The sequence below is a fragment of the Macaca mulatta genome, chromosome 8 (genome assembly GCF_049350105.2).
Source record: "Macaca mulatta isolate MMU2019108-1 chromosome 8, T2T-MMU8v2.0, whole genome shotgun sequence".
Classification (NCBI taxonomy): Eukaryota; Metazoa; Chordata; class Mammalia; order Primates; family Cercopithecidae; genus Macaca; species Macaca mulatta.
Window position 1 is genome coordinate 67,513,238 of NC_133413.1, and position 26,572 is coordinate 67,539,809.

At 39.1% G+C, this 26,572-nt stretch overlaps 1 protein-coding gene and 1 long non-coding RNA gene across 2 annotated transcripts; one reads left to right on the plus strand and one right to left on the minus strand.

Annotated features, from left to right (window-relative positions):
* Positions 1 to 489: 489 nt before the first annotated feature.
* On the minus strand, positions 490 to 25,602 carry LOC144330608 (uncharacterized). The gene is made up of 2 exons (XR_013396900.1): positions 23,216 to 25,602; positions 490 to 1,152 (listed from the first exon to the last, which is right to left on the minus strand). It is a non-coding gene; the product is annotated as an uncharacterized LOC144330608 (long non-coding RNA).
* LOC144330607 (ubiquitin-conjugating enzyme E2 C) lies at positions 2,290 to 3,110 on the plus strand. Its single transcript, XM_077942820.1, has one exon. It carries the CDS (start codon positions 2,338 to 2,340, stop codon positions 2,875 to 2,877), a length of 540 nt encoding a protein of 179 aa, XP_077798946.1. The 5' UTR covers positions 2,290 to 2,337; the 3' UTR covers positions 2,878 to 3,110.
* Positions 25,603 to 26,572: the final 970 nt, after the last annotated feature.

Sequence of the window (26,572 nt, forward strand, 5' to 3'; positions counted from 1 at the left end):
GGCATAATGAGAGTCAAGTTAGATTTTTTTAAGCCAAGTAGTTGAAAATAATAGAAGTCTTTAAAAACATGGAAATTAGGCCTACTTCCCCAAATGGCATAATTGAAGTAATTCCACTTATTTTTTGAGTAGAGTATTCAGTGTGAAAAAACAAAACAAAACATAAAGAAAGCCATCTCATTGGTGAAGGCATAAAGTAAGTCTGTTAAGAGACCAGCAAGGACAAAATGATTCTGTTCAAAAGCCAATTTTCCAAAGGACATAAGAAACATCTATGTATAAAATTTATGCTTTAATAAAATTAAAATACAACTATAATGAATCTCAATCTGATTTACCAGAATCAAACACTTTATAGAAAAACCAATATCAACAAAACAGCAAAGAAAGCAAGTTACTCAATAGAATGAAAAGATCTATCAGCATTTGTCAGCATTTATCATTACACTTGAAACAAAACACAAAAAAAACATTCGTTTGAAAACATTGGCATTTGTCACATCTGTTGGTTTAATATTGCGAAGTAGCACCTACTACAATGTTATACATTTAGTTTTCTAAATAACAGTAATTGAAATTAATGTGATTTTAGAAATTTTTAGGGATTGATGGAAAGAAAGTCTGGTGCTACAGATCAAGGATATGAATCACTATTGTAAAAGATGAGAGAGGAACTTTGAAAGAAATAGAAATGACTTTGTTATGGCTTTAAGTTAAAGTATAGCTCCTCCCCTCAATCCTAATGTGTTCTGTGTCCCATGTGTAGCATGTCACTGTAAAACATCATTCAATTTCATTTAATATAGTAGTGTGTGCCTTGGCTACTAGAAAAACTTCAAAATCAAAAAGTTTAAATGTGAATTAAACTGAGTATCAATGTGTAGCTGTTAGATATTTTATTTTTCTATTGCAGCCATCATACAGCTTCCATAGGGAATGGTTTAGAACTCTGAGTGTGTAGTGAGGAATTTAGCTTGAACTGCTTTAGGTTACAACTGGTTGCTTCAGCAGAGGGTGAATGGAGGGGTAAGAGGCATCTGAGTCAGCTCACAGGGCGTGTCTTCTTTACTGGACAGAGGTGTCACTTTTCATTTCAAGCATCCTTTGAAAATGCCCACTTTTACCAATTTTCCTATTATTCATTGGATATTCCTAAAAGGGGAAAAGAATAGAAGATAAGAAGGCTTGAAGAGAGGTTGTAGCAGCAAAAATATTCACTACCAAGTAGATATTTTGCTATAATCAGAAGACATTTAAGCCTTTTAGATTAAAAAGTGCAATTTGATCTGAAAAATAATTGCTTATAATTTTTGCACAAACTCAGAATGTTAACAGTTAGTAATGGAAGTGGTGCAGAGAATAAAGCCGTGTTCTTACTGTGATACTGGCCCTGTGATTTGGGTAAACTATTGACCATACCCTTAGGCTGTTACATGTTGGTAGGAAAAACCCACCATCTAAGTACTGTGAAGTTTAAATGCTCTATTTTATGTGGGTCCTCAGCATGGTAATGAGAGCACAGTTTGCTTCTCTGAAAATTCACTCTTTCTCTCTCTGAGGTTGTCAACACCCTAAGTGACAAGAAGGTGTGGAGGAGGTAGAGCTGTCTACGGAGAGATAGTGCACTTTCAGAGGTACAAGCAATGTGATTTCCACTTTTATCTACTGCCGAGAATTTCATTATATCCATCTTTTTAGAACAGAAGTCCTCAAATTTCAGTGTGATAAGAACCACATGGGAGTCTATTACAATACAGTTATCTGGGCCCCACTGTCTCTCTCAGGACTGCTGCACCAAAAGCAACTAGGGATTGTCCTAGAATCTAGAACTCTGAGGTAATCATACACACTCATTCAGGATTTGAAATCCTGTTCAAATTTTCATCTTTACTATACTTCCTCATGCTTGCCTTGAAATCTTATGCCAGGTTTCAAAATGGGAAAGTTGGGGAAATGTCCATATTATCTGAGAAGACAGTAAAGAACACTGGATTGTCAGTTTCTAGGCTCAAGTAAGCTATGTTGAAGGTATTGCAGGAGATGGCAGGTGTGACATCAAAGTCACTGTGGTAATTATTTGAAAAGCACAGAGCCCGGGAGAGATGCCAAAACTGGAAAAAAGCAAATGTCTTTATTTTTAAGGGGAAAATCAAAGGATAGAAATAGAAAGTACAGATAGATTACTTTAGTACACAATTTTTAAAGGATAATTAAAGGAAATGTTTATGAGCCATTAAAGAGAATGTGGAATCAACATAAGTTCATTAAGAAACAGTCATGCCAAGGCAGTTGCAGTCGTGTTCTCCGAGTTCCTGTCTCTCTGCCAACGCCGCCCGGATGGCTTCCCAAAACCGCGACCCGGCAGCCACTAGCGTCACCGCCGCCCGTAAAGGAGCCGAGCCGAGCGGGGGCGCCGCCCGGGGTCCCGTGGGAAAAAGGCTACAGCAGGAGCTGATGACCCTCATGATGTCTGGCGATAAAGGGATTTCTGCCTTCCCTGAATCAGACAACCTTTTCAAATGGGTAGGGACCATCCATGGAGCAGCTGGAACAGTATATGAAGACCTGAGGTATAAGCTCTCACTAGAATTCCCCAGTGGCTACCCTTACAATGCGCCCACGGTGAAATTCCTCACACCCTGCTACCACCCCAATGTGGACACCCAGGGTAACATATGCCTGGACATCCTGAAGGACAAGTGGTCTGCCCTATATGACGTCAGGACCATTCTGCTCTCCATCCAGAGCCTTCTAGGAGAACCCAACATTGATAGTCCCTTGAACACTCATGCTGCCGAGCTCTGGAAAAACCCCACAGCTTTTAAGAAGTACCTGCAAGAAACCTACTCAAAGCAGGTCACCAGCCAGGAGCCCTGACCCAGGCTGCCCAGCCTGTCCTTGTGTTGTCTTCTTAATTTTTCCTTAGATGGTCTGTCCTTTTTGTGATTTCTGTATAGGACTCTGTATCTTGAGCTGTGGTATTATTTTTGTTTTGTTTTTGTCTTTTAAATTAAGCCTCGGTTGAGCCCTTGTGATGTATATTAAATAAATGCATTTTGGTCCTTTTTTAAAAAAAAAAAAAAAAAAAAAAAAAAAAAAAAAAAAAGAAACAGTCATGCCAAAAAACATCATTTCTTTTCTACATAAAAAAAGAGGGAGATCTTCTATTTCTGGCAATATGGCAGAGTAGATGAACAGAAAAACTTCTCATAGAACAAAATATTAGATTTATTTAAAAAATTTTTTAAATATCATTATTAGGGTTGGTTGAGCTGAGAGTCAAAGAAGACAGTCTACACCAGAAAGCAGGATTGCACATGGATAAGTAGGGTAAAAGCTCTGTTCATCTGGGGACATCTGCCTGTTTGATGGCCCAGACATGGGCTTTAAGAGGCAGGTGTGGGTGGGCACCAAGACAAAGCCTAAGACCCAAGCCCAGAGGGAGATCAGATCAGATACCACCATGTGTCTGCCTTAGAACTTTGGGATGAGGTGAAATTTCTGGATTCTTAATCACAAGCCACCATGTGCACAATTTGCAGGCAGAATTTGAACTACATGTTTGGCCTGAAATTTCCCAGTGGAATATCTGGTTTAAAGTGGCCCCATGTGCTGGAGGAACACAATCTGTCACTGGGAACAACTCTAAAGATAAGTCACAGGTATTCTCCAAGATAAAGATGCAAGAACATTTAGAAAATGCAACACTGAAAATGATACCTTTTAAACTAACTACTCAGACATAAAAAGGAACAAAATAATAGCACTCACAGCAACCTGGATGGAACTGGAGACTACTATTCTAAGTGAGGTAACTTAGGAATGGAAAATCAAACATCTTATGTTCTCACTCATAAGTGGGAGCTATGAGAATGAGGAGGTATAAGAATGATACAATGGACTTTGGGGATCCAGGGGAAAGGGTGGGAGGCAGGTGAGGGATAAAAGACTATACACTGGGTACAGTGTACACTGCTTGGGTGATGGGTGCAGCAAAATCTCAGTAATCACCACTAAAGAACTTATTCATGTAACAAAACATCACCAGTTCCCCATAAACCTACTGAAATTAGAAAATAAATAAATAAAATAAAGATTCAATATCTTAGAAGAAATCCAGCAAAAATGTCCAAGTCTTTTAGGAGAGAAAAGTATGACACATTCTTGAAAGATATTTGAAGGTATTTCATGTTCCATGATAGGAAGACTTAATATTGTAAAGATATTAATTCTTTCCAAACTGGTGAATCAATGAACTTTGCAAGCATAATCCCAATAGGGTTTTATATGGAAGTTGATAAACTAATTCTATTAATGTGGAAAAGCAGAGACCTCTAAAGAGCCAAAACCCCCTTTATTGAGAAGAATAGGTAGTAATGGAGGTGGAGAGAGGACTTAGCCTTCTGGGAATCAATAACTGGTAATTATGACAGTATGGTTGAGTGTGGTGGCTCATGCCTGTAATCCCAGCACTTTGGGAGCCTGAGGTGGGTGAATCATCTGAGGTCAGGAGTTCAAGACCAGCCTGGCCAACATGGTGAGTGAAACCCCGTCTCTACAAAAATACAAAAAATGTTATCTGGGCATGATGGTGGGTGCCTATAATGCCAGCTACTCGGAAAGCTGAGGCGGGAGAATCACTTGAACCCAGGAGGCAGAGGTTGTGGTGAGCCAAGATCATGCCATTGCACTCCAGCTGGGGTGACAGGGCGAGACTCCGTCTCAACAAAAAAAAAAAAAAAAAAAAAAAAGACAGTTGATCCTGAGGCAAGGATAGATCAATGGAAGAGAATACAGAGGCCAAAAATTGACTTGTACTTATGTTGAGTTTTGATGATTGCAGAGCTGCTGTCATAGCTCGGTGTTCAATACATGGCACCGAGGCCGTTGGTTATCTATTAAGATAAAAATCTAAGACAACTACTTTATGACCTAGTTGATAGAGTTGTTTCTTTTAAAGACAATGAATACCATAAGGAAAATTTTAGCAAACTCAAGTATATCTGAATTAAGATCTTCTTTATATTAAAAGACACTACAACAAAAATGAAGAAACAAGCCAAAAACTGGAAAAAAGGCATTTCCACACATTATTGTCAGAAGGTCAATGTCTAGAATATATGCAGAACTCCTAAATATCAACAAGAAGACAACAACCAACCCAATCAAAGAATGAGAAGCACACGTGAACAGGGATTCCACTGAAAAGGAACCACAAAGACCTATCAATGCACAGTCAGGTTAGTAACCAAAGTAAAACCACAGTGAGGTATCATGTTGCATTAGCCATGGTGGCACAGATTTAAAGTATCAAAGTGTGACCAGTTTGTAGGGTAATAGGAACCTTTAAGCCCTGCTATGGAGTGTAAATTGATACAATCATTGTGAAAATCCTTTTAATATTACTTAGTAAACCTGAACATGAAAATGCACTATAAGCAGCAACTGTATTCCTAGTTATACTCCCTAGAGAAACTCTTGTCCAACAGAGCACAGGTATGAGAATGTTCATAGTGTTAGTCATAATAGCAAAGAACTAGATATAAGTAAAAAGTTAAATTGATATAAAAATAGTATATGAAAATGAATGAAATCCATGTGGATGTATCTAAAAATATTATATTAATGGGGCGAAAAGTAAGCCACATGAGAACACATGGGGTATTGTGATTCCATTTATATAAATTCTGAAAAAGAAAAATTTAACAATAGTATTTCCAGATACATACATACATATGTGGTAAAAATTTAAAATACAGGAAAGTTAATAATAACACTAAACTCAGGTTAGCAGCTATCTCTGGGGGAAGTTGGGAAATGAAATCATGAAACAGTAGTACCCAGAGAGCATCAAATATACTGACACTGACCTATTTTTTAGGCTTGAGATAGATATATGAGTGCCTGCTTATGATTATTTTTTGAACAGTACCTATATGTTAGTTGCACATTTTTGTTTATGACATGTTAAATTTTAAGTGCTGTGTGGATGATTAATACGTATATGGTAATAGTCATAGTGCATATTAATTTTATTATACACAAAGCTTTGACACGTGGGCTTATTTAAAGATAATTAACTATTTACCTGAGAATATTTTTTGGATGTTTTCAAGTATGCCATGGAACTTTGGCCTAGGGTCTGAACTCCTTGTTAATAACTTGTGCAGGTGTTTACCTGGGGGGCCCGATCACCCCTCATTAAAGTGTTTACCTACCACGAGATTATCACATGAACCGCTGCTGAATTGACAGTTTCTTATGCTAAGACTGCCTAAATTTCCTCTATTAGTGTGTCTTAGGATCTAGGACCAGGCGGATAGAAAGGAAAATGAAACAAGGTGTAGGAAATAAAGATCTGAAATCATAGTGGGTGAGCAGGTCATTACAACATAGATGACAGTGCCCTGCACGTATTAGAATTCAGTTACATGAAAAGGCAAGGAGACTGCTGCATTGCTCCTGAGGAGTTCTTTGTACATTTCAGGGAGGCAGAATTTGGCACATTATGAGAAAGAACTTTGCAAAAATTCTAGTTATTCAACCAAAGCTGAAAAATGAGGCAAGAAGTTCTCTAGTAGGTATTTTATTCCTGCTGACAGTCCCACTTCCCCTGATTTTAAACCAGATTATTATGACTATCTTTACCCCATAAATGTGGAGCATGTTGAGTAGAAAGGCAGAGTCTCATATACTTGTCATTGCAGCTCCATAAGATAGCATTGTGTATGGCCTATCATAGATGCTCCAAACTAAACAGACCTGGTGCAAGTGAGTTAAGTTGAGGCTGAACTGCTTTGCTCCAGCAATCAATGCCAGTTCTTTCCCTTGATAAAAACCTTACCTTCGGTTTATACCAGTTTGATTCTCAGTTCCAGTCTCTCTTTTATATCTACATATCCTGATCACAGTCTGGAAGTAGTACTGAGGATTGATTGAGGAGCATGTGAACTCCACCAACAGAGATGGAGAAAGGGGATCAGGACTACGAGAAAGACAGATGCTGAGGAGGCCAGAGAGAAAGCAAACGCAGATGTTGAGGAAAGGATGGGTATTTCCATAAGTCATGAAGAATGACGTCACTTCAAACATTCATATGACATATAACTCCTATAAACTACTTTACCAGCTCAGGATACAGATATGCCATCACCTCTTACATCCTCAGATTATCATTTAAATCCTCTGAACTGTTAGTAGAAAATACAGAATTATTTTTAAGACCTCTCCTACCCTAACACCACATCCAATTGCAAAAGGGGGAAAGTCCTGGGAGTCTACACTCTGCTAGTTTGGGTTCAGAAGGGACAGTTGCAGTTCTGCCTCTAAATACAGGTTTCTAATTCTTTCCTGCCTTTTGTTGCCACATGGTATCACATTAGAGGACTGTCCTGCATGGTCTTGCAAAAGTGAGTCCCTCTGCCATGATGTTCCACGTAGTCCCTGATGGTAACTCACACCTGGATCTTTGTCCACATATAGATAGATGCTCAGCATTGTTTCCCAAATGACAATATTATGCCAGGTTAGCTAGATCCTCAGGGGTCTGAGACTCAGTAGCATGCTGTTCCAAAACCAGACCTCACTCTCAAATCCTTAGGCCCAGCATCCTGAACCAGGGTCTTCCATTCAGATACCCCCTGACAGTTTAAGTACATTGCGTTTTGTACCACTTGGTGTCTGTTACCCCAGAGTCTTCCAGGTAAACCCAATACAGTTTTCCAACTTTGGATCTCAGGGAGGGAGCATTAGCTAGCGTTGTTTCCTTTCCTATCAGAAAGCACTTCCTTCCTTTGGCATCACATGGCATGTTTATCATCTGGGGTGTCTCCCTCTGAAGTGGGTCCCACTAAAACAATTCTTCAAGCAGCAAAGACATCAACCTCAAAAAATAACAAAGTTCTGAAAAGTAACAGCTGAGCCAGGTGTCCCATTAAATCTCCACCTTGATTTACAAATAAAGCTCAAGGTGAACAAACACCCAAATGAACAAGGGCCATTTTAAGGTATTCTCCTATTGCCCTAAGGCAAATGGATGTCCCAAAAACAAACTCCATGAACTCAACTCCAAAAGCACTCAAGTCTAAACTAGCTTGTCACTACAGCTGTCTTTACTGTTATTTCTCACACTACTCCACACAACTCTTTAAAATTCTTTTTTTCTAGTTCAAACTTTCTCATTTTATTTTCCTCAAACTATAATTTTGAAAAATTCAATCCTATAGGAAAGTTATAGGAAAAGCGTGATGAAAAGTCCTATACTCTTCATCTAGATTCACTAATCTCTTTCTGCACATATACGTGTGTGTGTGTTTATGCAAGAGTATTTGATGAACCATTTGACAATTAGTTCCAGATATCTCAATATTTCAGCACACATCTCCCAAGAATAAGAATGCCCTCCTGTATTACACAGTACAATGATCTCTCTCTCTCAGGAAATTAACATTGCTTCAACACCATTACAGTTCATATTCAGATTCTTCCTTTTTTCCCCACTTTTCTCTCTCTTTCCAATCAAAGCGCTTGTATTGCATTTAGTTGTCGTGTTTCTCCAATCTTCTCTACCTGTTAATGTATTCACATGACTGATGAACAATTCCTCAAACTGTTACGTAGTTCGTATTGTTGATATTTTTGAAGACTTCAGGCCTGCTATTTTGTGAATGTCCCTTTGTCTGTATTTGTACAGCTCCTCCCCAATAATTAGATTCAGATTAGACATTGTTGGCAGTTATATTGTATAAGTATTAAACATCCTCTTTAAATATCTCTGTTTCTCTAAAATGCCTTTCCTCAAGGCAGCTTTCACATCTCTGTGGCTCTCTCCAGGACTTCATGATGACTTTAATGGGCCCTGGGCACGTTTCCCTTTGTGGGCCTCTTTCTCCATAAAAATATTAATAATTATATTTTACAATTGTGTTGGTATAAGGGCTAATATAATCCATCTGTATTCATTATTACATATTATTATTATATTCATTTATTTATCCTGATTTTAAAAGAAATTAAAAGTAAAGTGTCCCATGAGCCCCTAAATGTACCAGGGACCTGAGGCCCTGAGCACAATGGGCAAGGTGGCCCTTGCTCTTCCTCCCTTGCCCCAACTGCTCTCTGTCTGTCTCTGTCTCTCTGTCACTCTCACCAAATTCCCCAACCCCACCAGCTGTGTGTCTTATTCCCTGCTTCTGCTGATAGAGAATACATCTCTCTCCTAGGGGCCCAGTTCAGCTTCCCTCAGCTCCCCCTTTTCTCCTCCAGGTGTGCCCATCACCTTCTCTACCCGAGACTCCGCTTCCTCAGGCAGGCTTCAGGGAAGGAGTCAGTCATGTATTCTGCCCTGAATTTACTAGCAGAAATTGGATCCCACAGTCCCTGGCAGTTTTTTGTGGCTTTTTGTTTTTTTTGTTTTTTTTTGTTTTTTTTTGTTTTTTTTGTTTTTTTGCCATCTTCCTCCTCTGTCAGTTTAACTTTCGTCACTATGGGGAATTCACAAGAGGAAATCAGCTAACTCATAGCACAAAAGACATCAGTTTGAGGCAGAGAACTTTTCTTCAGTCAAGACTGTGACTATCTAAACAATGTTAATGAATATGAGTTTGCTGACTGATGCTGTGAGAGCCCTTTCTTTGGAATGTATAGATGTTTAATATTCGTTACTGACACCCAGGGACAGCCTGAAGCCTCTTGCTTCTTCCTAACCTAATCTGAGCTTCCACTTGTTTAGCAATTATTATGTTCCAGGCCCCCTGCAAAGCACTGTGTATCAGCTCACTTAATTTCCACACAAGATCCTCTTACAGGGATACCATGACCCCCATTATATAGATGGAGCGGCTGAGGCTTCCACATTTTTAAGTAACTTGCCCCAAGTCTCCTGTGATAAGAGACAGGCAGGATTCATTCCAGGTCTGCCTCACTCCCACTTTCCCAAGATCGATCTGCAGGGAGGCCATGGACCTGGAGATGGGGTAATGGATGAGGGAAGTGGGTGGGAAATGTGATTCTCTTCTGGGTGTTCTCTCTCTTCCCCAGAGGGAAAGCACAATCTGTCCTGTATTTTAATCCATTTCCTTACTTATTGGGTCCTTGGAAATTCTTAGGGTAGATTTCCATAAGAAAAAAAAAGTTTTTTGTGCAGCCTCATGCTATTACTGAAATACAATCATTCTCTTCTTAGTCTCAGGTTCTCTACTTGTAAATCAGTACGTTCTGACTCACAGAATAGACCTCTACATAGCAAGCGTCGAGCACTTAATAAATGCCTCTTACTGTCAGCACTAAATATCACATTATAGTAATTGGCAACATTCTAAGGTTCTAAAGTTAAAGTTATAAAATAAAAAGAGTTTAGATGGAGAAAAAGGAAAAAATGAAATACTAACAAAAAAAAAGAAAAATGAAACTCCTTGGAAATTGCTCTGATGTGCAGCTAAACACTTCAGTCATTATTTGACTCTAGTATTTTTTTGGAGAAGGACATATTTCTGGACTTGAGGAGGTATGTTCATTAGATTCCCTGCTATCTATACAATAAAAGCCAAGGATGCAGCATTTTCTTTACTAATAAAAAGAACACGAAAAGCAAATGGCTTGGTTTTTTGATGATGCCCAGCATCCCTATGAACAGAGACGAGCCAAGCACGTCTCCGTGAGTAACAAAAGCCTGTTCATTAACGGGCTGAGCTATGGCTCGCCAGCCAACACTCAGCACTGGGTAATGAAGGAAATTGCTGTGTGGGCAGGCAGTAAAAGGTGTCTGCGGGAAAGGCTGTGACTAAGTCTCCCCTAATCAGTGTATCATCAGTGCAGCTGGGGCGGGAACAGTATCGGCGAGGGGCCTTCCACGGTCACACTCCTGTTCCCGCTCCCACGTGAAAGCTCTGCCCCGGGGCTCTGCTTGCTCCAATCCCAGGGGATGGGGGTTGTGTTTTGGGACATTTAAACTTAGTTTGCTTAAAAGTCAAAGTATGAAATAAATATACATGAATCCACACTGATATAAATAAATGACTGAATAAACAAATGAGTGCGGGAGAAGAGACAACTCTTCCTTATAGAAAAATTCCTAGTACTTCCTTCGTCAGGAGACAGAGTTTAATTTGTTCCACCCTTACCCCCTTGGGGATGGGCTAGACCTAGCGATGAATGTCCATATAATAGAGTAGGGAAGAGCAAAATGGTAACTTTGCAGTGGAGAAATGTGGCAGACATCACCTTAACCAAGAGATGGAGGTCAGCATCACCAAGGATGTTGCATCGGTCTCATGTACCCCCTGATGCTATGTGATGAGAAGGGGCTTCACCTCTGTGGTACCCTTTCCAAAAATTCCCAACCCCAGTCTAATCTTGAGGAAAACATCAGATGAACCCAGATTTTCTGGATTCCTAGACAGTACGCCTTAACACTGTTAAGGTCAGGAAAGACAAGATAGAAAATCTGTCACAGACCATAGAAGACTAAGGAGACATGACGACTGGATGCAATGTGGTGTCCAGAACTGGATCCTGGAACGGGAGGAGGCCATTCCTCAAAAACCTGGTAAAACCAAATAAAGTCAGTCCTAACTGTAAATTCTGCAACAACTCTCAGGCAGGGCTTGCATTTCATGACATTCAAGTCAGAGGCATTGCCAGGTAGAGGATGTGTTGTTAATAAGCATATTGGTATTGCAGGAGGTGGGAAAACAAGATTGAGACATGAAATAATTGGGTGCTTTCCTATCATGGAGCCCTCTTTCAAAATGGAAATGTCTATCTTCATTTTCCTTCATGCATTGCAACAGTGAGTTATACATATATCATGAGAATTGAATGACTATACAGAAAAATATCCTCCTAGGGTACAAATGGAAGAATGGGATTTAAATTGCATTATGAGTTTCTCTATAGGAAATCACTTTAAAACAGAAAGTCACGTTCATAATCTGATGATATGGATACATACTTGGAAAGATGAACATTCTTTATTTTACTGTGCCATGAAAAAGCAACTCAAAACTTTGGAAACTTTCTGCATTCATCAGATAATTCCTTTTCAAAATCCTATTGAGTTTTATACTTCTGTACTATTCTTGTTTGTGATCAATAGATTGGTCTCCTCTGATAAGCTGTAGGATAAAAATATGTCAGTGTATTACAGTGAGGGAAAATTAAAGTTCAATTTTCATTTCCTGAAAAAAAAAAAAAGAAAAACAAAGGCCACAGTTTTAAAGCCCGAGTGAGGGCCCTGCATCAGGAAGCCCTCATTCCAGACACTTCTATTTCAGAGCTGTGGACTGTGGCGCTGGACAAAACTAGGAAATGGAGAGTGTGATCAGTTAATCTTCTAATCTGCCATTTCCCCTAAGGCACAATTACTGCATCTGTATTAAAAAAATCATTGTGTTTGCTTTGTTGGACCCTGGTTGTCAGAGGTCTTTAATGCAATTAGCCTACTCAGAGCACATGGGGCTGGACTAATGTGCACATGAGGTAGGTGAAGAAGCCAAATTCTCAAAAGTCTTAAATCTCAGATGGGCATTGTACTGTGAGTTTCCTGTAGCATCCTCTCTATTAGAAGGGTTAGGAAATCCAGTGGAAAAAGTTCCTCTTACATACTCCTGCCCCAGAACCTTTAGTCCATGAAGTAAACTGTTAACCCATCGATGCTCCTGAAGCAGGGTCCCCTCAGCTACTGTGGTCTTTCTGAAGCTGGGGTAAAGGGACAGCTAGAGGACTGTTTAGATAGGAGAGCCTAGTCAGAATTTTCTGACATCATGAAGCCCATCAACATTGTACATATAGGAAATAAAAAGGTATCAAATGCAGCTCACAAGTGAGCTTTTCCAAAATTTCATATAATCAAAGCCTCTCTCCACAATGTAACAGATTTACAATTCCCTCTTCTGCTTCCTACCTCACCACTAACACTCCACGTCATACAACTGGGAATAGAGGCTATTAATAGAAAAGTAAAAGGAGAAGAGATTTTCAGCGTTTATCTTGGTGTTTAATCTAGTGATAGTATCTTCCACTGGGGACACTGAATATGTGATAATATGCATATGTGTATCCTTATTTCTTTTCTCAGCATCGATGATTTTGTGAATCCCCTGTGTGTGAAAGTTTGTGTAAATAAAAGTGTTTCTGCACAGAAGGTCCATCTCTTTCAACAGATTTTTTTTTTTTTTTTTTTTTTTTTTTTTGAGACGGAGTCTTGCTGTGTCTCCCAGGCTGGAGTGCAGTGGCGTGATCTCGGCTCACTGCAAGCTCCGCCTCCCGGGTTCACGCCATTCTCCCGCCTCAGCCTCCCAAGTAGCTGAGACAACAGGCGCCCGCCACCACGCCCGGCTAGTTTTTTGTATTTTTAGTAGAGACGGGGTTTCACCATGTTAGCCAGGATAGTCTCGATCTCCTGACCTCGTGATCCACCCGCCTCGGCCTCCCAAAGTGCTGGGATTACAGGCTTGAGCCACCGCGCCCGGCCTTTCAACAGATTTTTAAAAAGGGTTTTCTTAAACCAAAGTTCAGGAATCATTACTATAAGCTACACCTATAGTTGTATTTTGTTTTGTGTTTATGTAATATATGTCACACACACATACATATACATATCTATGTATGACATATTAGCATATATTTGTCTTAAGTTAATTGTTAAAACTATATTTGTTCTATTATTCAATATTGCGTTAGTACTCAGTCTCTTTTTTTCCTCTGAGATTTTAGATTTAAAGAATCACTTCAGCTATATCTAGGAAGTCATTTCCATAGCCATTCCTTCAAGAGATACATGGAAGTTAAACCAGATGAGAGTCACGGCAAGTGTTTGCAACTAGCTAGTTACACTGTGAAATTCCGTTCACGGTGCCTGCATTAGGTAATTATGGAGATCTGAGGATAAATATCAGAGGCCCGGCTGAGAGGCAGTCAGTGCTGAATCCGGGGAGAGGGCAGCGGTGGCAATGAGAGCCGGACTGCTTTTCTGGCCCCGTGCAGGTGGCACAACGCTAGCCTGTCCTGATTTAAAGGTGCTGCTGATGAATCCAGATGAACCGAATCAGGCTCCAGTCTAGGGTCTGGACAGAGTAAGTTCTTTACAGGACATAGGGCAAGCATTCTTGTACTGCCTCCAGACCATACACAATCAGAAAAACTCATTTATGGGTGTTTTCAGGAAAACAAAGTATACTAAATAAAAAGTATTATTATTTGACAGATGTTACTAGCTTTGCACAAAAATATGTTACCTGATCTGGACTCTGTTTTTTGGTCTAAAATTTTTGTGTTGGCCGGGCGCGGTGGCTCAAGCCTGTAATCCCAGCACTTTGGGAGACCGAGATGGGCGGATCACGAGGTCAGGAGATCGAGACCATCCTGGCTAACACGGTGAAACCCCGTCTCTACTAAGAAATACAAAAAATAGCCGGGCGAGGTGGCAGCGCCTGTAGTCCCAGCTACTCGGGAGGCTGAGGCCGGAGAATGGCGTGAACCCGGGAGGCGGAGCTTGCAGTGAGCTGAGATCCGGCCACTGCACTCCAGCCTGGGCTACAGAGCGAGACTCCGTCTCAAAAAAAAATAAAATAAAATAAAATAAAATAAAATAAAATAAAATAAAATTTTTGTGTTATTTACATTTATGAGAATAAGCATTTTCTACAAACAGTTGAGGAGAAACTCACTATTTAAATATAAAATAACAGTAAAGTGAACATGTAAATAAATATACATATATGCAGGCATATATAAAAATATAGAACTAATCTATGACAACTTTACAAAATCTGCAAAACTAAACTTAAAGGTCTTTGGATATTCATGATTGGAGCCAACTGTAAATAGTACATACAGATATAATTAATGATATTTAAAAGAATACATTTCATATGTACAGACTCCAACAAAGCAATCATCCTTTCTATAACATCATTCAGTATTATTTTTAACTTGTTGGAAACTTCCTCATTATATATGAGTTATCTCAAAAGTTATTTTCAAGATCACTGTTCTTAAACCCACCCTCCTTAGAAAGAGGCCTTAAAGAGAAGTTAGTAATTTAAATGGTTTGGAGTATAACAGATATAACTTTGATAGCGATTACATTTATTCAGAAAGGCATCATAATCAAAATACCTTTGAGGAAAAAATGTTTTTGGCATAAAACTAAACACATAAGAGCTGCTCTAATTATGTTTAATATTTCTGGCATAGTGACAAATTCCTGTGGTATTTAAAATTACAGGGGGAAAGCTTTTTTCCAAAGTGGTTTCTAAAACAAATAAAACCCATACACAACACGCACGTATTGCAACAATCTCACGTGGAGCAAAAGGCTTCTTCCTCCACAGAGGAAGATGATGAAACCAACCCAAGCTCAGTCCCCAGATAAGAGGCAAGGGCCACAGCTAGCAGGACACACAGCGCCCAAAGGGGGCCTCCAAATCATTGGCCATAGGAGACCAAAAACTCGTGTGGCAGCAACAGCAGGAAATCTTCACTCAAGAAAAATGTATTAATTCATTGGTTGAAACATTCAATCATTCATTCAGCAGATGTCATTAATAAGCTTACTGTTTGTCAGACATTATGCTAGGGGTTGAAGGATATCACCACCCTGCCTTGTGAAGATTTCAGTCTGATGAAAGAGAAAACAAGCCACTAGAGTTCAAGGAATAAGTCCAATGATAAGGAAATTTGTTCAAATCGGAGCATGGATGCCAAGATAGAAGTTGTCTCACAAGCCTAGGTAAGCACAGGTCAGGCAAGAGGCTTTGGAAAGCCACCATGTGGCCACCTAGTGGAATTCGGACTCATGTGATTGGTTGTCAGAACATTCGTGGAGCAATATAAGTAGCCTAGTGATCTGTTTTAAAGCACTGATTCCTACCAGGTCATGACCTAAATTTCCAATAAGAATAGTGAGAGCTACAAGTTATGAAATGCTAGTCACAATGTTTGCCACTATTTATTAAGAACTGGTTATGTACCAGGAATTAGGCTACACGCCTTAAGGGCATATTTTACCTCATATACAGACACAGTTTTGAGAATTTACCATGTATTATTACTACTTACTACCACCTTGTGTGATTGTTATTATTATTCCATCTTTTAGATGGGAAAGCAAAGGAAAAATGAGATTTAATAACATGTTCAAGCTTGTACATGACATATTCAGGATTCATCCCTGGGCCCATCTAGCAGAAAATCTCTCTCCTTAGTGTTCGCTCTGCATCAAAATACTCCTGTCCCAAGAATGACTGATTTGGAACTTGGCGTTTTAAAGCTAACTGCAGACAAATCTTGGAGAAGCCAGGAGAAATGAAGCAAAAGTGAACACACAACATATTTTAAACATCTCCGATTCAATTAACAGTATTATAACATCAACAACAAAAACAATCACAATGGCAGCTCTAACGTACTGGGCTTGTACTATGTGCTGGTTGTAAAATGATAGCAAACATCTGGTATTTTCACCCACCAGTATCTATTCATCCTTTTTCTGATAACAGAACCTCATCTATTTTGGGTGGGATCTATCTGCCCACCTTGGGCTCCCATCTGAAACTTCAGGCTTGAGTGCATGATCCAGGTCTAGTCACACAACATCATGGTGGCTTTTATGGAACTGCCACATGACCCATCTTAGGCCATTTGAGAGTCATCTCAAGGACTTTGCCTGGGGTTGTCCACAAAAATACTCATACTGGTCAGATAAAATACCAAACCTGGAATACCCGACCTTCACGATTAATCTGTGAATTAGAAAACAAACATAATTAATAACTCAATGGGGTATTTAGCCATATTAAATTCTCAATAAACCTTCTGCACTTTTTTTCGAAACTCCATAAAATTACCATATGAAGGTTTACCAGTTGTTACCAATATTAGAACATACTGCCAAATTTTGATTGAAAAATAATCTTCCTCTCTTTATCAGTGAAATACAAAAATAAAATGTATATGTTTGACTTCATTTACTCATCATATTTTATTTCTAAATATTAGTTAAGATGTATAAAAATATTTATTCTATTTATTTGTCTGTGGTTTGTTGTTTGCTGGAGGCAGTCTATACTGTGGATTTAGTGTCACATAATCCTGATTTTAAATCCTGGTTCTACAAAGGCAAAAATTGACAAATGGGATCTAATTAAATTAAAGAACTTCTGCACAGCAAAAGAAACTACCATCATAGTGAACAGACAATCTACAGAATGGGAGAAAATTTTTGCAATCTATCCATCTGACAAAGGTCTAATATCCAGAATCTACAAGAAACTTAAACACATTTACAAGAAAAAACAATTCCATTAAAAAGTGGGCAAAGAAAATAAGCAGACACTTCTCAAAAGAAGACATTTATACAGCCAACAAACACACAAAAAAGCTCAACATCACTGATCATTAGAGAAACGCAAATCAAAACCACAATGAGATACCATCTCACGCCAGTCAGAATGACAATTATGAAAAAGTCAAGAAACAACAGATGCTGGCGAGACTGTGGAGAAATAGGAAGGCTTTTACACTGTTGTTGGGAATGTAAATTAGTTCAAGCATTGTGGAAGACAATGCGGTGATTCCTCAAAGACCGAGAACCAGAAGTACCATTTGACCCAGCAATCCCATTACTGGGTATATACCCAAAGGATTATAAATCATTCTATTATAAAGATACATCCACATGTATGTTCACTGCAGCATTTTTCACTATAGCAAAGACGTGGAATCAACCCAAATGCCCATCAATGATAGACTGGATAAAGAAAACGTGGTACGTATACACCACGGAATACTATGCAGGAAAGGAATGAGAAAGGAATTAGAAAAGAATGAGAGCATGTCCTTTGCAGGGACATGGATGGAGCTGGAAGCCATCATCCTCAGCAAACTAACACAGGAACAGAAAACCAAACACCACATGTTCTCCCTTCTAAGTGGGAGCTGAACAATGAGAACACATGGATACAGGGCGGGGAACAACACACACTGGGGCCTGTCGGGGGATGTGGGGAGGGAGAGCATCAGGATAAATAGCTAATGCAAACAGGGCTTAATACCTAGGTGATGGGTTGATAGGTGCAGCAAACCACCATGGCACACATTTACCTATGTAACAAACCTCCTCATCCTGCTCATGTGTCCCAGAACTTAAAATAAAATAAAATTTAAAAAAAAATAGATCCTGGTTCTGCTCATTATTAACTAACCCACCTTTGTAAGTTACTAGGCCACACTATGTCTCATTTTCTTCACTTAAACAATTGAGATAATAATAGTCTTCTACAGGGTTTGAGAGGATTAAGTGAAGTGACATTGGTTATATGGAGTGATGCCTGGCCCAATGCACAATAAAGATTAGGACCTCTCCCTCCTTCTATCTGCTGAGGCAAGACTGTGCTACCCTGTTCAGATTGCATCCTGAAATAGGATGCCTAAGATATGCATTTCCTTTTCCAACTAATCATGGAGAATAATAAGTAATTAAGGAATGTAAGATCAGAATAAACAAAATTCCTGAAGACATTTGGTTTGCAGAATGTCAGTAATTCAATCCAGAAATTAATTCTATAGTTTGTAAAAACCCATGATGTTTGTCTCTAGAGTTCTTGAACTGCATCTCCTCCCAAAATCTGTATAAATAACAGCCCTCAGGAAGGTCCAGGCTCATGAATCAGGGATGTATAATTACCTACTCGAATTTCTACTGTCCCTTTTGTGTGAGAGGTGACAAAGCACCCAGAAATCCCAGGGGGAGAGAGCTGGTGGGTAGCTCCTTGTAGCCATTGACTTTAATATGTCTAATTTTAGTTGTGCCTTTTCTCATGTTCACACGATTGATTTATATTCATTCTTCCTCTCTCTTTACTTCCTCTCCTTTTCTATCTTTGTCTTTTTCCTACCTCTTCCTCTTTCCTAGTTTCCAACTAGATTTTCCCAATTTTCTGTCTTGCCACTTATCATTTGGTAATTTATTTGTCATTTATTCCACATTATCATCTAATTGCCAGTCTTCCCTCAATGGGCTACTCATTGCTTATTGTGAATGCCAAGACTCACCTTAACTTTTAGATTTGTATCTAAAAGTTAGAGTGAGAGGACATCCTTTGTCCTCTGCATAAACCACCTCCAGAGCAGTTTTCATAGATGATCATCTTTACTGAGCCTGTCAAGTGGGGGAAACTTCTTTCTTTAGGATGCCATTCATGGTATTGTCAGAGAGATCTAATAATCAGAAAGACCTTTCCTATATTTATACTAAATTTAACTCCCTGTTATTTCTGCTGACTGATTTAGTGGGGTATACTAGCAGTCTTTTCTTTATGATAGTCTTTTCAATATCTGAAAACACCAATTATGTCCCCATGAATCTCCTTCTGCTGCAGGAACACATTTTCAATTTGGTTCTTGCCAGTTTGGCCCATGATCATAATCTGTCTGTATAAATTGGATGTTGTTCTTGGGCCCTGGATCTTAGCCTAACCTCTATGTTCTTCCTCCCCACATCATATGCTGAAATGATGCTTAACGTGCATCTATTGTACAGGAAACCTTATATAATTTTAGAACACAGACAACCCAAGCCCACTTTTCCCTAGCTGGTTCCCTAAGGATGCAACGTCACCCTACAGGTATGAAAGAGTGAATATACAGAGAGCATACAGACCATACATAAAAATAGACCTTTTAACCCACAATTGGCAGCAACCAACTCAAGAAACCAACCCCTTATCCACAGTGACAGGCCAGGAAGCCACCTACTAAACACAGGTCAGACTATTAGTAACAATCCAGGAAGCCAAAAAGTAACCCCTTTAAAAATGAGCCCCAAATGATGAGGACATGATTAATAACTGACAGCTTTCCTAATTTTGTTCCAACTTCCAAATTAGGACCAACTGAAAAAAGTCAGATGTACCCTCCTAACCATCACATAGCATGTCCCACTTTTAGTTAACCGTGTCCAGCTTCCCCCATGCCAATAGCTTCTGCTCAAGGCACACCTGAAGCCTTCCCTTTTCTTCCACTACAAAGTATTCTCCCTTCTTTGCCTCACTTTGAGTCTCTGCCAAAACGCAGTGATGGTGGCTGACTTCCTTGCTATAACAAGCTCTGAATAATTAGCCTTTGTTCTCATTGTGTTCGTGCTCATTTATTTCTACAGGTAGGAGTTTAATGGAATAAAGGGGTGATTTTTCCATGAAGGAAATGTAGACTTTTTTACACGGGGAAAACATGTCACAGAAGCAAAAATATTTTCTAATTAACACTGAGAAAGATGCAAGGTTTTATTTGAAAAGGACATTAGGTTCTCCAGATCCAAGTCTGATTTTCTCTCTAGTAGACCACACTGCCTTGATATTAATCCCCTCTTAAAAGCCTTGTTTCAATCTCAGCCATTCTTCCTTCTCCTTTCACTACTCATCTCAACCTACACCATGATATAGAGGCATTTCAGAGAAAAATAAACAAGAGAAGACATTATTCGCTGCTTTATTTTATAAATACATTGTGAAAATGATTTTCTCACCCCATTTATCCCAGGATATTACTATGTGCCAAGAAAAATATACATCCACTAAATTTTTAGCTAAAAGAGAAAAGACATTGTGAACTAGTTATTTAAGCAGCTATCTCCAGCTTTTGGAAGGTCAGTAAAAGCTTTTTTTTTTTTTTTTTCCTGGAATTTTTTCTATATAAATGTATCATCATAAATGATGATTTAACCTTATAAATGAAAGTTGATTTTATGCTATTGAACTAGACTCCCACCAAGTCAAGAAAATCAGGGCAGGGCAGGTGGAGCTGGAAAATAAAGGCACTGAAGATAGTATAATTTTAACCATTTTTAAACTAAAAATCTTGATGTTGTGGAAAAGAGAAGGCAGTGATGCTGGGGAAATGGAGGAAGCTTTTTGCAAGGGATGGAGAGATAGCTGCTTGCCTTCACTCTCCAGGGACTTTATAAGATACAGAGCATTGCCAGTGTCCATCCATAGCCAAGGACCAATAACTTCCAAGAGGGTTGTGGTTTAAGGCACCGGTAGAAATAAATGCCAAAAGGCTTTGATCTTTCTATTCTGCAACTTAGAGCTACCATTAGAGTTACCAGTGATTTCATGTCTACTATGTGCTAAATGCTGTATTAGGTATATACACTATCTTATTTCATTTTTATTTAACATTAACTCCATGAGGTGAATGCTGTTAATTACCCTCATTTGGTGGATAAAGAAACTGAGGCTCAAAGAGACTACTGAATTTGTTCAAGGTCAAAAGATTAATTAATAAGAGGCAGAGCTGAGATTTGAACTCAGTTCCATCTGTACTCCTAACTCTGGGGCATAGCCCCACATCTGTCAGTTCACAATCTGGGGTTCGGGTGTGAGGTGCAATACTGCTCTGTGAAGACAGGCAGTCTCGGAATTCTGCATTGCTGTGGTTGAAAGCTTGGTTGCAGGCGCTAATACAAAACTAGGAATACAAGAAGCATCACTAACCCCTACCTGAAAAAACAATAAAATAAACAACAAAGTTGATCCTGATGTTTAACAGCATGTTAAAAACCTTTGGCATTTGTAGCATTGTTCTGAAGACATGACTTATAGAAGGTGTATTTACATGAAGAATACCATCAACTGCTGAGTTGTTCTCTGTCTTTTGATTTTTGCCTCCCCCGCTGAGCTGTGGCAGTGATGAAATTGATGCACCGCAGATAAAAGGCATGCATTATTTGTTGACAGCAGTTATCTAACGTATTTTTCAGATGCGTAGGCAGAAAGTGGTTAAGTGACTTACCAGTTTTCATAAAATAAGTCAGAAACGGAATAAGAAGAAGAACTCAGATACTTTATATCATCAGGGCTGGCTTCAGGTTTCCTAGACTACACAGTCTATGTTACAGCAGATAACAGAATTAGTCAGAAAAGAAATATTAAATGGAATCATTTAAAATATCTTTTAAATGTTAAAGGAAATTATCACAAATGCATCTTTGTGGCAGAAACAAATTAAAATTTAATATTAAAACTGAATAGCTTTTATCCTTCCACAGAATGCAATTTTACCTGACAGCTATGTTTTGATAGAATCTTCTATTTGATTTTTGGTGACTTAATGGAATAAAGTCATTATTTCAGTCACAACAGTATGTAGAAAAGATAATTAGAGTAGATAAGTATAAAGACAATTGCAAAAATGAAAAAGTGTGATACTGAAAATTTCTGTTTGGTGGAAAGTGTTCCAAATTCTTGGGCACAAAAAATTAAAAACACAATGAGGCATGTTTTGTTGTTGTTGATACTAGCTAAATGTGCAGGTCAGATTTCACACTGGAACAAGGCAAGTCATAAAGTGACCAGGTTCCAACATCAGAAAACATCTACAAGGAAGCCTCCCAATTTATTCCTTAATAACCTGCATTTTCACTTGTTTCTATATGTAACACATAATTTACAGATATAGGTAAATATAACATCGATGGTTAAAAATTCTGTAGAAGAAGGTGATGTTGCAAGCTAGTGGAGGCTCCTGTTTATGCTTTCACTGTCTGTACCTATGAGAAGCCCTAAGCACTTGGAAATTAGATTTCCCTTTGAATTTCATACTGTAAATCTCCACAAAAAACATATGACATTAACAACTTGTGTCTCTAAACACTCATCCTACAAGTTTGCATCTCAAACCTCAGTGTATCCTGGATTTAACTTCAGGGAGACAAAGATGCAATTATTAATAATGAAATTAATTGATTATACTTATATCCTTCTTGGAGAAAGACTACAAATGGAAAGAAACCGGCTGGATAGAAATGGTAGCCTAAAGATTCCATTCAATCACAGAATATGGTAGAAGATGGCCTCTGGGGCTATCAGAACCATCCTGAATTAATTCTCTCGCTGGGCAGAGCATGCTTCAGAACCCGAAATTACTCAAACTTTGAACCAGCAACCAACTCTTCCCTATGCCCACCAAGAAGACTTCTTGCAGTTAGCCTTCCATATACTAATGAGGTCAGGGCCAGCACCCAATTCACTTTATAGCACTATTTCTTATTAGAAATTAATACCTTACATTCTGGTGATTTTTTTTTTTTTTTTTTTTTTTTTTTTTTTTTTAGTATGAATTGGCACCTCCAAGTCAGTTCATTGCTGCAACACTGACAATGTTGTTTCTCAGCCTATAATGTGAAGGACCACACTTTGGGCAAAGTTGAACTCACTGTTAGAGGATTCCTTTTGGTACCACTTCACCAGCCAGAAATCTCTGTGGCTGCCAGGACCTCTGCCTGCGGCCTCACTCCAGACCACCAGGCTCACTCCACCCCCTTCATCCAGCAGGCTGCACTCAGCTCATGCCCCAGCCTGGATCCCATGCCTGAATCCCATGCCTGAGCAGGGACTCTGCACTCAGCCCACAGAGGCACTGGGCATGTTGCAAATGGTTTCCACATTGGGCGTCAGCGTCTAGACGAGGGGAGCATGGTGACACCCAAAAACTCAGATGTGCCAGCAACCGCAGAGCTCCAACGGGTGTTACAGCTCTCACTCAGGGAGTCCTGAGGTCTGAGCTCCCAAGAAATGTTGCAGCTTTCATAGTTCAGTGAGCCAGCCCACAGGGAATGGCGCCCAATGGCTTCACTTCTTTGTGCCTACAGATAGGCAAACGGGGGCATGTTACAGCTGTCTCGTTCCCACCACCCACAGCTCGGCAAACAGGTGTGTGTTACAGCTCTCTTCACATCCAACACCAGTAACTCAGCAAACAGGAGCATGTTACGACTGTGTTTACAGCCACCACCTGCAGCTCGGTGAGTTCTGGGTTCTGCAAGGCAGAGAAAAAGTTTATTGAGCTACAGAAAAGCTCTCCACACGAGAGGGGATCCAAAGTGGGTAGCCCTCTGTGTAAGAGGAGGCCCAAAATCGAGTAGCCCTCCTTGAGACCGAATCCGGGGATTTTACGGGCTCAAAATGGGGGAGTATGTGCTGATTGGTCCATGGGTGGGCTTCGGGGGAAAAAAGCATCATTCGATTGGTCAAAAGGCATCATTATAGAGAGAGAGGGTAAGATGGAGATGAAAGTTATCACTGTGTTTGTGGACACTATCTGGAACCAGCAGCTTGGTTTTCAAGCTTTAAACTGTCTTTGGCTTGAAGATCGGGTTTCACCAGGGACCCATCCCTGTCTGCCTAGGAATTTGCCTGTCTCCTGTCGCTGTCATCACTAATTCTAAAACTATCTTAGTGCCTTTGGGGGATGGAGGACTCTCTAGGTGCCCTCCGACCCACTGCTAGTTTACCTAGGCTCTGTGAAAGACTCCAGCTGCAAATGCTCTGAAGGTAGGTGAAGAATTTGGGGTAAAGAAATAAAGAGAAAGGGATTGCACTCATTAGAGAACATTACAAGGAAATTCAGAAATGAGAAACAGGACTATTTGAAAAATTCAAATTTTAAACTTCCAAGTTCTTTCATGTAAGTAGTGATTTCAACTCTAAAGCATTCTTTGCCTCAGCATTTCAGAATCTAAATGACAAAGTGTCACTTTTTCAATAGTCATTTGCTGTACAAATATGAGTCATTATCATCAGATTTTTAAAGAGTTTCTTTACTGGCTTCTACACACAATTTTGAAGCTTCATGTAGTTGCTGGAAATGGTTTTGTACTAGAATATGTTGCATCAGTAATTTGTTGCTTTTATCTTTAGTTACTTTCTAAAGTCAGCATTTATGCTTTTCATTATCGTAACTTACAAATTATTACAGATTAGTTTATTTTAACATAAAGCTCTTTTCCTTTTATTTAAAAATTTTCTTTAGTACTTTTTGACATAGTGGATGGCAAATATCTAGAGTATAAAACTTACTGTTAGAATAAAAAACCACCTACTTATAAAAATGTCCCCTTTGTGTGATAAATTAACCCTTATTAAGTTGTATTTCATTTTGGTCTCATCTCCAATGTGGTCATCTCTGGTTTGTTATAATTTAATTAGACCCCTCAGGATATTTATATCTTTAAATAACAGTCAAGACGTTCTTATGACTTCCAGTATGTCCTAAGTAAACAGAAAGAGCATAATCTTTTGTGCTCAGAGCTTTATTTAAATGGGCTATGAAGATGAAAACCTAAGTAATGAAGGCGCAAGACTCAAAGCTATATTCCGCAGATCCCAGAGACTGTGAGTGATCAGGTCAAAGCCAAAGTGAACACAGACTTAAAATAGAGTCAGACAAAGCAAAATGGGCTCATAAGCACCCAATACGTCAGTCAGTCAGTTGGACTTTTGATTAGTAAATTGTTTTAAAGTGCTTTGAAAAGTATCATATCAGAGCATGAATCAGTGGACAAGTATTAGATTTGGATTCAAATACCTCTTAAGAGCCAGTGGTTTTTATGTAAGCATACTTGTTTCTCTGAGCTCTAATCTTCTTACCAGCAGACTTGTTTTAATACCTAGCTCACAATCAATTTTAGAAGTAAGTAGAATTATATATAAATTATGAGATATAATACCTGACACCTATTAATCCTTCGGTTAGTGTTAGCTATTATTATCATCACTCAAAGGATACAAAAATTTACCCCTATAATTAATTTCACCCATCATCACTGCCACCCTCAGTTTCAGTAACAAAGAGTCCCATCTGCCCCCACACTGCCTGACTTAGAATCCTCCCTTGGGCTCGTTCCTTTCTCTTCACTGTTGAAACTTACTTGCTGATTTTTATTCTCAGACCTTCCCTGGGCCTCCAGAAGACGCGTCATTTTCATTCAATAAATTCATTACTCAGTTATACATATACTATTACTATGTGCCAGGCTGCGTGTCAGGCTCTATGGCTGGATCAAGGTTCAATGGAGAGAAACCTGCCCTTCAGACTGCCATACCAAAACCCCTGACCATCACTGCCATCATCATCATACCTTCGGTACAATAGGGGAATTCCTAAATGGTATGCTTTATCTTAAACCTGTTGGCATACATGTAACATTTTTCTTCCACCATATTTACTGTAATTACAATTGTGGCAAATATTTTATCAATTGGGGTATAATCACAGAAATTATAATCGGAACAGTGAATGTTATTTTATACTGAAACTGCAGCAAATATTGTTAAATTTTGCTTTAGGCTATCATCAAAATGAACTTATACCTCTAGGTTTAGATAAAATATCAAGAAATACTAGTACCAGAGGCAAATGGCAGCTGGTAGGAACCAGTCCATTTGGAAGTTAATCATTATTGTAGGAACTACAAATAGATATTTCAGGATTCAGTAAACAGTTTGGTGGATGAAAATATGGAGAGACAATATGTGAATAGTTCATGCTGTCATTGTCGGTTCATTTTATCTCTTAACATCCCTCAGAATTCTCCCTTTCTTTCCCAGAGAAGATAAGTGCCCCATTATTGATGGCAACCAAGAGCTTGGCTCTGAATGTAAAAGGGAAATGTGCAGAGAAAGCATTACTAAGCCTGGCCTCTCACTGCATTTCAGAGCTCAGCATCTGTGTCTGTGCCATTGTGGATGGCATGACCGAGTGTGGAAAGCAGAGTAACTAAAGAAAGTCAAGA

Coding starts and splice junctions, on each gene's coding strand:
- LOC144330607 (XM_077942820.1), top strand. CDS start 2,338: ATGGCTTCCCAAAACCGCGACCCGGCAGCCACTAGCGTCACCGCCGCC.